At 36.6% G+C, this 11,172-nt stretch overlaps 1 protein-coding gene across 4 annotated transcripts in view; it reads left to right on the forward strand.

Moving 5' to 3' along the window:
• Positions 1–11,172, forward strand: part of Ola1 (Obg like ATPase 1) — a 218,509-nt gene that overhangs the window by 30,089 nt on the left and 177,248 nt on the right. For all 4 annotated transcript variants that reach the window (XM_023719209.1, XM_004634748.3, XM_023719210.1 and 1 more), the window contains 2 exons: positions 8,239–8,382; positions 11,043–11,170. In XM_023719209.1, the coding sequence (XP_023574977.1) occupies positions 8,239–8,382; positions 11,043–11,170 (272 nt within the window). The remainder of the gene's footprint in view (positions 1–8,238; positions 8,383–11,042; positions 11,171–11,172) is intronic.

Genomic DNA, 11,172 nt, shown 5'->3' on the forward strand with positions numbered 1-11,172 from the left:
TTTTTTTTTTTTTTTTTGCAGTACTGGGGATTGAACTCATGACCTTGAACTTGCCAGGCAAGCACTTATTCTACTGAGCTATCTCCCCAGCCCACTGTACTGAGGATTTTTGCATCTATGTTCATTAGGGAGATTGGCCTGTAGTTCTCTTTTTAGATTGGGTCCTTCTATGGTGTTGGTATCAGAGTAATACTTGCCTCCAGGAGTGAGTTTGGGAGAATTGCTTCCCTTTCAATTTCATTGAAGGATTTGAGAAGGGTTGGTATTAAATCTTTTCTAAATTTCTTGAAGAATTCAGCTGTGAATCCATTAGGACCTGGGCTTGTCTTTCTTGGTAGGTTTTAGATTACATTTTCAGTTTCATTGACTGATACTGGGTTATTCAGAATTTTTATATCTAGAGTCAGCTTTGCTAGTTTGTACATATCAAGGAATCTGTCCATTTCTTTTGTGTTTTCCATCCTGTGAGTAAAGATTTTGGAAATAGGTATTGATGATCTTGTAAATTTCTATAGGGTCTGTAGTGATTTCACCCTTTTCCTTATTGTATGAATTTTGAACTTTTTCTTTCCTTTTTTTTTTTTTTTGATATGGTTGGCTAGGAGTTTATCAATTTTATTCTTTCAAAGAATTGACTTGACTCATTAATTCCTTGTATTTTCTTTGTCTCCATTGGATTTATTTCTGCTCTGATCTTTATGATTTCCTGCCTTCTTTGGGCTTTGGGCTTAACTTGTTCTTTTTCTAGAAGTTTGAGGTACAGCATAAGATTGTTTATTTGAGCTCATTCTGTTTGCCTATTATGGTAATTTACTGCTATAAATTTTCCTTTTAAGACAGCTTTTATTGTGTCCCAGATTAGAAATATTGTTTAATTTCCTCTGTGACTCATTGATTGTTCAGGAGGGTATTAGTTTCCATGTATTTATGGAATTTTGGCTGTTTCTTTTGTCAGTAATTTCCAGTTTCATTGCACTTTGTTGTGGTTAGATAATATGAATGGCATAATTTTGATTCCTTTTATTTAAGTGTGCTCTTGGAGCACACTTTGGAGAACATTCCATTTGCAGCTGAGAAGAATGTGTATTCAGACATTGTTAGGTAAAACACTCTAAATGTCCACTGTGTCCATTTCTTCACAAGTTTGGTTTAGTTCTGTTATTTTTTTCGCTGATTTTTTGCGTAGTCAATCTGTCTCTTATATCTGATATGTATTAGCTTATTTTTGTCAGATTGTTTTCCTACTGTACGATCCATACTTTTCCTGTCTGCTTAATTGCTTGCTCTGCTGGGTGGTTCTCTTCTGCTGTTGTTATTGAAGTTGTGTTCGTCTTTATTTCCAAAATATCTATTAGTATTCTTTGTAGGGTTGATTTGTTTGTCATGAATTTCTTCAGTTCTTTGTCATGAAAGTATCTGATCTCTTCATTAAATTTGATAGAAGTTTTGCAGGGTACATCAGTCTGGGTTGGAAGTTGTTTTCTCTCAGGGCCTGAAATATCTCACTCCCAAGGTCTTCTTAATTTGATGGTCTGTGTTGAGAAATCTGCCGTGATTCTCATGGGCCTTCCATTATATAGGTGATCTGTTTCTTCTCTCTTATCAGCTTTTAATATATTGTACTCTATTATTGTTTCTGGGATCTTGATTATTGTGTGTCTGTGTGAAGATTTATTTTGATTATGGCAAGCTAGAGTTCTGTGTGCCTCAGTTACTGTATGTCAGATTCTTTTCCCATACTTGGGAAATTTTCTGGAATTACTTTTATTTGGTAATGTATTTGGTACAGGGCCTCATTATGCAGCTTGGACTCATAATGATCCTTCTGTTTTCAGCCTCCTCAGTGCTGGAATTACAGGTGGGCGCCACCAAGCCCAGTCTAGGTAGCTGGCTCAGTGCGCTTGGGGGCAGGGCTGGCATAGCATGTGGTGTTGGGGATTGAATATTGGTCCCTGCACTTGCCTAAGCAGGCACTTATTCTGCTGAGCTGTCTCACCAGCCCTCTGCTACTACTTGTGCAAACAAGTCTTTTTTTATGCCTTTTGTGCTAACTCCAGCTGTTTTGTTGATACCTGTTAGTTTTATATTATTTTTCTTTGCATCATCTTGCAGCTGGTGTATTGTTATTTTCTAGTTCCTTGTCATTTTTAAGAGATGTTGTCTTTCCTGTTCACTAGCTGCAATGCTATATTCAAGGTCTGAAATTCTATCTTCAGTTTTGTTCAAGTGGTTTTGCCAGCTTTCAGTGGAGTTCTTAATGTCCTGGTTATGTTTAAATGTTTCATGCAATCTAGTTCTTTCCTATATTTTTCATTCAATGTTTCCATCATTTTCTTATTCCTTTCTATTTTCTAATCTGTGTCTTCCTTAGATGAATTGAGCAAATTTTTCATGATTGTTTTCATTTCTTTTTTTACCTGAGGGATTATTTCTTTTCTTTTCCTTTCTTTCTGTTGTATTTTGGGGAAGGGTCTACAGGATGTTCAGGGTCTCACTACTAGATTGGACAAGTAGTGATCTACTTGTTTACAGCCTCCCAAGAGCTGGGATTACAGGTGTGCACCACCACACCCAATCTCAGTTGCTGTCTCAGCGTGCCCTGCGGGCAGGGCTGGCATGGAAGGCCCAGGCTGAGAGATTATTTCTGATTTGATTTTCTCCATAGCCTGGTGGAGAGTTGCTTCTTTACTTCAGTTGTTATAATCTCAGAAATTTCAGGTGTGTGATTTCCAAATTTCTATCACCTTCCAAATTTCAGGTGTGTGATTTCCTGGACCTGTTTTGGGTGGGCTAGAGGTCTGAGATTATATTTTGTTCCTGCCTTTTATCAGTTTTGAAGCTCCCAGTATTCTCCCTGAATCTGCAGTGATGGTATGGGTGTCTGGTATGGATGAGCAAGGTTCTCAGGAGGGAGGACAGGGTAGGCTCACCAAAGCCCCTGCTGTGTGGAGTTCAGTGTGGCTTTCACCATTATGTGTGTTGGGGGGGGGGGTGAGCCACAGCTCCAGAAGGATCCAATTATGACAAGGGCAGGCTGAAGTTCTACAAGGCTTTCTCAATGGTAGGTTGGTGCAGGTTAGGGCTCACCAAGGCTCCTGCAGGTTCCTGTGGCAGTCTTCTGGGCACCTGTTTTCAGGTCCCTGTGGCAGGCTTCTGGGTGATGACAGGTGGGCCTGGCTCAGCTGAGCTCAGTCGAGGGATTTGGGGCAGGCCTCTGGTGAAGAGCAGGGGCAAAGCCCACTAGCTCCTTAAGGCAGTCTTCTGGGTGAGGACAAGGCTGGGAGGCTGGGGTTCGGCCCAGTGCTAGGGTCAGGGTTCAACCTATCTCCCGTGAGGGGGTGTGTGTGTTGGGGGAGGACTAGGTTTCCTGGGAAGTCTGCAGGTAAGTACCGAGATTCTTGAAATTGTGTACATATCTTGTTTCTTATATTTTTGCTCCCTAGTTTTTACATGTATTAATGAGTCTTGCTTGAAACAGTTATTGTGGTGAATTTAAGATTCCCAGCTGGGGATATACTTTGGTGGTTTAAGCGCCTGCCTGGCAAGTGCAAGGTCCTAAGTTTAATCCCTGGTGCTGCAAAAAAAGAAAAAGCAAAACCTCATAATAAATTAATTAATAATACATAAATATTTTTATTGTTCCTTTTCTATATTTGTAGAAGGAATAATTTATACAGGGAATGCTTATTGCATAGCATTCAGTTTTAAGTAAGAGCTCTTATTCATTATAATTTATATCAGTATAGACTTATTCTATTGGCTATAGTATGTAATCTATTACAATTGTTATTTATTTGCCTAAATTGCTTATATTTGGCTTTTAGGAACCTTCATGTCTACTCATTCTTCTCGACATGTTCCCCTTATTGTTTGAGTAATAGAAATTTCTTGACACCACATTGTGTTTCAGATTTATTTGTACTTTTTCCGTCTCAAGGTTATAATACACATATTTTGTAATAAACATAAATTTTCCTCTTTCTTAGGTATATGTTTAGGAGTAGTATTTCTAAGTCATATGGTGCATAACTGTTTCATGATTTGAAGAACAGACAAGCTTTTCCAAAGTGACTGTAACATTTAACATTCCCATTATTAGTGTATTCAGATTTCAGTTTTTCTGTAACCTCCTCTAAGCCTATTATTATTATTATTTTTTTATAGTCAGGGTGTAAAGTGGTATCTTTTTGTGGCTTTGATTTGTATTTCCTTATGGCTAATGATATTTATTTATTTATTTATTTATTTATTTATAGGGAAGGATCTACAGAGTGTTCAGGGTCTCACTACTAGATCGGACTCGTAGTGATCTGCCTGTTTACAGCCTCCCAAGAGCTGGGATTACAGGTGCATGCCACCTTGCCCAGTCTCAATTGCTGTCCCAGCATGTCCCAGGGGCTGGGCCAGCATGGCAGGCTCCTGGGAATCCAATCCCTGGCCTTTAATCTGCTGAGCTATTTGACCAGTTCTTGACAAATTTATTATATCTTTGCTTTTGAGAGATATTTTCATTGTGTATAGTTCTAGAGTTTTCTTTCTTTTTAAAAAATGTATTTAGTACAGGGTCTCACTATGTAGATCAGACTCACTGTGATTCTCCTGTTTTCAGCCTCCCAAGTGCTGGGAGTACAGGTTAGTGCCACCAGCCCAATTTCAATTGCTGTCTCACCGTGCCCTGGGGGCGCGGCCAACACGACATGCCAGGGATCGAACCCCTGCCTAAGCAGGTGCTTTAGTCTGCTGAGCTATCAGGCTGTCCCTCTATAGCATTTTTAGAGTTTCAGTTGACTACAATAATAGCAATGAGCTGTTTTATAATTACAATATAAAAAAAAATGTTGTGGCACTTAATATTATCCTTATAATGTTTGGCTATTTCTTTTTCCTTAGGCTTCAGCTTTGTATGTGTCTAAAGCCTGGATTCTTGCCTCTTTTCTTTGCTCAGAATAGCAAATTTGTCCCCAGAGCCAAGTAAATCACTTCCTCCATCCCTCTCTTTAGAACCTTAACCTCTTTAAAGAGATGATTTCTGTGTTCTGCGTTGTATGTTTTTTCCTGGTTCTGAGTGGGATCTCTGGTCTGCACTTGTGCATCTCACTGGAAAGAAAGGTTTTTCTCCTACCTCTACCTGCAATTGGTTTCTTGAAGACATTTGGTTGTCTTACACAACTTTCCATAGTCTGGATTTTATTGTATCCCTATGGTGTCCTGTAATATGTTCTTCTGTCCTTTATATGTCCCATAAACTGATGTGAACTTTCAAAGCGTTGGTCAGATTAATGTGAAAGATAATAACTTCTCTTAGAAGAGGTACTGTTATTTTTTCCCAACAGTCCCTGGGGGGCATTATCCAGAACCCTCATTTTGTTAGTGGTTGAAAAATTGTGATGTTCTTATTTTTAATTCTTTTCCTTGTTAATTGGCTGGAACATGCCTATGAAATACGCATCAATCTTTTGCTTATTTTGAAAGTGTATTTTATATAGAAAAGACAAATAACAGTCTTCAATGGAATTAATCCTTTTTTGAGTATTAACAGTTTATGGGTATGAAATGATTTGATTTGTTGTAATTCATTGTATTGTTTTCTATTGATACTCAAGATTGACTAATATTGGCTTGTTAGACAGGCTGATCTTGAATTCTTGGGATCAAGTTATCTTCCTGCTTCAGTCTCCAGAGTAGATGGAACTATAGGGAAGCAGAGTGTTTTTGATAGCATTCTAATGGTCTTCAATAGCTTCATTGTGTTCTTTTAGAAAAATTGAGTTGTCAGGGCCGGCCAAATAGCTCAGCAGATTAAAGCTCCTGTAAGCAGGCACAGGGGCCAGGATTTGATCCCTGGGCCTGCTGTGCTGGCCCTGACCCTAGGCCGTGCTGAGAAAGCAATTGATACTGGGTATAGTGGTGCCCGCCTGTAATCCCAGCTCTTGGAAGGCTGTAAATAGGTGGATCACTATGAGTCTGATCTAATAGGGAGACCCTGAACACCCTGTAGACCCTTCCTTAAAATAAAAAAAAATTTAAAAAAAAAAAAGAAATTGAGTTCTTGTGTATGTTATCTTTTTAGTACCAGACCTGAAACTAGTCATTTCTCCATGAAGTCCTGATAATTCTTATTGGGAGGGGTTATTAAAGATCAAAGTCTGAATATAAACACTTTTAAAAAATGATTTGAGGCTAGGAGATAATTCATTGGCACATGTGCCTGCCTGGCAAGCGCAAGTTTCTGCGTTCTATCACTGGTACCAAAAAAAAAAAAAAAAAAAAAAAAAAAATGTTCTACTAGCCCATATTGTGTTAGGTTTCATAGTCATTTTGAATATAGGTGGACTATACCTTTATAAGACTTAAATTCACTACTGTGACATCTCAATAAGGTTGAAATTAAGAGCTAGCCTTATAGAATTAATAATTTCCTTTTAATTATCATCCCTAGAGTTTTGGATTTATTACTAGGTTCTTTAATGGTGCCACTATAAATTCTGTAGCAGTCATCATTATGCCATGGGTTGTTAGCTGAATCTTAATCTAGCCCAGTCTTAAAACCTGCCTTCACAAAAGCAAACAAAAAAATCCCTGACTTCACATCACATGAATATGTTTAAAATACAGGTGCCTACAGCAGGTGATTTGGAAAGAGGACTGGTTATACCTACTTTTATTCTCAGGGATTTCTGTTAGGCATTTGAAACCTACTGATTTGTCTTAATTGTGTTCTAAGCAACTAGCAATAATTTGTGTGGCTGTTTATTAGACATTGGTACTTGACTCTGAATTGTTTAGTCTCAGTGATAGTAGATGATGTCTAAAGACCTATATGCGGGTAGAGTTAAAGTACTTTGTTAAAATACTTCTCACTCATAGTACTTAGATATTATCTCAGTTGATACCTTTTGTTCATCACTCTTTTAGAGCTCTCAGAATTAAATTAAAAAGGATTTGCTTTTTTGGTTTAAAAGTTCAATCAGATGAGCTAACTGTAGTAAGTATAAATTTCTCCTGATGAATATAGACTAATTAGATCTCTGAATAGACATTTTAATCCTAAATTCTTTTGGAAAAGAGAAAAATAATTATTCATAATTGCACAGTGCTAGCACAACTGTTATATTTTGATTATTCATTTGTTATCAGATTTAGCCCATATGCAAATATTTTTACATAATAATATATCTAGCAAGAGTTAGCAAGAACCAGTCTCAGTTGTCAACTGATCTTTAGTTATTTCCTCAATTTCTTCAGTTAAAACAAAAAAGATAATGGAACAGTAATTCTCATTTGAAGTTTTTCATATGCATTATATGGAGCAAGGAGGTCACTATAGTGGATTCTCCATGTGTCTAATTCGTGGTGGAATTGAAAATTGTTACAGAACAAACAGCCTCTAAAAATTTGATTTTGCCTTCAATTTTACTCTTAAAATTTTTGTCATTTTAAATATACTTCAAAAATATGGCTAGTGTTAATATGGCATATTAATGCATACGACCTCTTAAAATCAGGTAGTTAGAAAATCAATGACCAGTTTATTCCATGTTACTGGATTTATTTATTTTTTTCTTTTTGATTTTTGAGACAGAGTCTTGCTATATAGCCTAGACTGGCCTTGAACTCAAAGCAGATGTCCTGCTTTCACCTCCCAACTTCTGGAATCACAGGTGTGCACCAACAGGCCAGGTGGATTTCTTTTTTCTCTTAAGTCACACCTTGGAAAAAGTTTATTTTTTACTTTTACAGTTCATATACTAGACTTGCCAGTAATTCTTGTGTACTCACAATTAGAATCTGAGCTCTGTCTTTTCATTTCCTGTGAGACAGGATCTTTCTCTCAACTCAGAATGCTTGAGGAGTGGTTGTCCTAACTAGATACACAGCTTTCAACACTGCATACTATCATTTCATCTATACATAGATATAGGTGAAATGATACTGCTTCTACCTGCTACATTATAAAAACAAATACATTTTGTGGTGTAACATGAGTGTTGTCTTTTATAATAAAGATTTTTTGGAAGCTTCCTATTCAGTTTCCAAATAGACTGAGAGAAGAACATAATTTAGATAATGAGCTGCATTGTTGTAAATTTCATCCATTTTTGTTAGTAAAAATAGTTATGTATCCTGCCTTCGCAGATTGGCTTTCTAATCCTCATAGATTTTATTTGATAATTAGCATGGGTAAACTTTTTCTTTGTATTAATCTAAGAATTAATAGAAATTATTTTTGCTTTTTAGGAAATCTACCTTCTTTAATGTATTAACAAATAGTCAGGCTTCAGCAGAAAACTTTCCATTCTGCACTATTGATCCTAATGAGAGCAGAGTCCCTGTGCCAGATGAACGATTTGACTTTCTTTGCCAGTATCACAAACCAGCAAGGTAAGAAATACTTAATGTTGTTTTCAGTGGCACTGTATAAGCTGAGTAAATATACATGATAAATCCCAAGTGAAGTGGAAGATTTTTCTTTCAAAATTAATGTAGCATTGTTTTGGGTAATTATAAAAGCAATGTAGAATATGGAAGAGGAGGAAAGGAAGGCTGTACACATTGGTTAACATTGTAGTTATTTTTTTCTGGTGAATATAGTAGTTCATCTATATTACATCATCTAATGTAAAATTAGAGTGTATGTTCATAGGAAAAGATACGTATTGAAGGTCATGAACTATTATAATTAGTGGTTATCTCTGGGTGCTTTTAGGTGATCTTTACAATAGTTCTTTGGTATCCATGAGACTTGGTTTCAGAACCCTGTGGGTACCAGAAGTTCTTTATGGTGTAATATTTGCATATAACCTGTGCATATTCTCCAATATACTTTAAATCATTTCTAGATTACTTATAACAGTTGATTTATATTGACTATATATAAATAATTGTTACATTCTATTTAGGAAATAAAGACAAGAAAAATATTAGTGCATGCTCAGTACAGGTGCAGTTGTTTTCCCCTAGAATATTTTTAATAAGTGATCAATTGAATTTGCCCTATGGAGGACTGACTATATTCCTAATTATTCCATAGTGTTTGAATTTTATTTTTACAGTGAACATGTATTATATCTTCAATTAGAAAAAATGAAACTTTTGCTAGATAAATGATAATTTAGTGAAGGAATAATAGCTATATTTCATCTACCTTGCTGTACCAAGTATAAATACTTAGATATATCCTTGCATATTTTCTAGTGAACTGTTCATATTTACAGAAGTAAGATATTTATTTTACCTAGGATATTAATATCTTTCCAGAGTTAAACAAAAATACACACGTAAGAAAATCCAGGCCAGTGAGATAGCTCAGTGGACTAACCACCTGCTTAGGCAAGCACAGTGACTGCGATTTGATCCCTGGCACCGTATGCTGTGAAAGCCCTGTTCCTGGATGCCCTGAGCCGGCTACCAAGTTGGTGTGGTAGTGCACGCCTTTAATTCCAGCGCTAGGGAGGCTGAAAACAGGAGTATCGCCATGAGTCTGAGCTGCGTGGTGAGACCATGTACCAAATACATTAAGAAAAGAAAAGAAAATTGGTGTGGAGCCAGGAAGACAGCTTGACAATCTAAGCATCTGCCTGGCAAGTGCAAGGACCCAGGTTTGATCCCCAGTACCACAAGCCGTGTTAGCATGATGAAACCAGGCATGGTGGAGCATGCTTATAATCCCAGTGCTGGGGAGGCTGAGACAGGAGCATCACTGTGAGTCCAAGCTGCGTAGCGAGACCCTGTACCAAATCAGTCAATCAATCAATCAATCAATCAATCAGTATAAAAAGAAAAAATTGGTATAGTTACCAAGAGGAAGTAGATGCTGGAGAGGTAAGCACAATGTCCAGCTGGTTAACTAACTGCATTTTTTGTTGTTTCATTGGATTTTCTGGTAACAGAACTATCTGTAATAATTGTTTATAGAATAATTATTTTGAAAGACTCATTTAATAGTGATGTCTTTTGTGGACCTTTTATGTTGTATGCTTTCAGGTGGGTAAAACTGACATACCATATTACTTTGTCATTACATTGAAAGTAACCTTTATTTACTCATACTTTTTACATAGCAAACTGATATTGCTAACTTGATTTCTGCCTTGTGTTAACTTTTACTTTATTGAGCTTGTACTTTGTAAAGCAGAGTTTATCTTTTATATACAAATATTTTTCTTGTCTTTAGCAGGTAGGCTGTATTACACACCTGGCTGATAACAGGTTTTCATCATTACATGCAGGTTTTGACTCTATAACGTATATGGTGAATAATTATAAACCTAAACCTAGATTTGAATCCCAGTTTTATTACTACTAGTTGAATGACCTGTCTGTATGTAGTGAATTTCTTAATTACTGTAAGACATAAAGTTCTCATCTAAAAAATGGATTTAATAAATAGCACCTACCTTGTAGAACTGTCTTGAATTTTGAAATGAGGTCATAGATGTAAAGTACTTAGTGTCATACTTGACATATATTAACTTTTTTTGTTGTTGTTTTTTTGGTGGAACCAGGGATTGAACTCAGACCCTTGCGCTTGCCAGGGAAGCGCTTATTCTACTGAGCCATCTCCCTGGCCCCTTGACTTGTTTTTTGAAACAGTGTCTCCCTATGTTCTGTGTAATTCAGCCTGTTCTTTAACTCACTGTGTAGATCAGTCTGACCTTAAACTCATGGTGATTCTCCTGCCTGAGCTTCCCAAGTGCTGGGATTATAGATGTGTGCCACCACACCTGGCCAGTGTTGACTTATTTTATGTTGATTACGCTGCTTTCTGTATACTCCTCACTGCTTTTCTATTGCAGGTACAATAGAAATTCTGTTCTGCTTTAACTTTTCTCCTTCATTTTCCTAGGTAAAATAGTTCCAATATTATCAAAGGATATTTCTTATTTTTTATTATGAGGAAGATATTAATCCAGTTATTATTAAACAATTTCTAAGCATTATTCTAAAGAGGAAAGATTTATATGAAATATTTTGGGAATTGACTTGGCTGATAAACAAGTGCTTAGTACTATTTTATAATGAAATCACCTTTTGTATTTCAGCAAAATTCCTGCCTTTCTGAATGTGGTGGATATTGCTGGCCTTGTGAAAGGAGCTCACAATGGACAGGGCTTGGGAAATGCCTTTCTGTCTCATATTAGTGCCTGTGATGGGATCTTTCATCTAACACGT

This window comes from Octodon degus, unplaced genomic scaffold (assembly GCF_000260255.1).
Source record: "Octodon degus isolate 3935 unplaced genomic scaffold, OctDeg1.0 scaffold00065, whole genome shotgun sequence".
NCBI lineage: Eukaryota > Metazoa > Chordata > Mammalia > Rodentia > Octodontidae > Octodon > Octodon degus.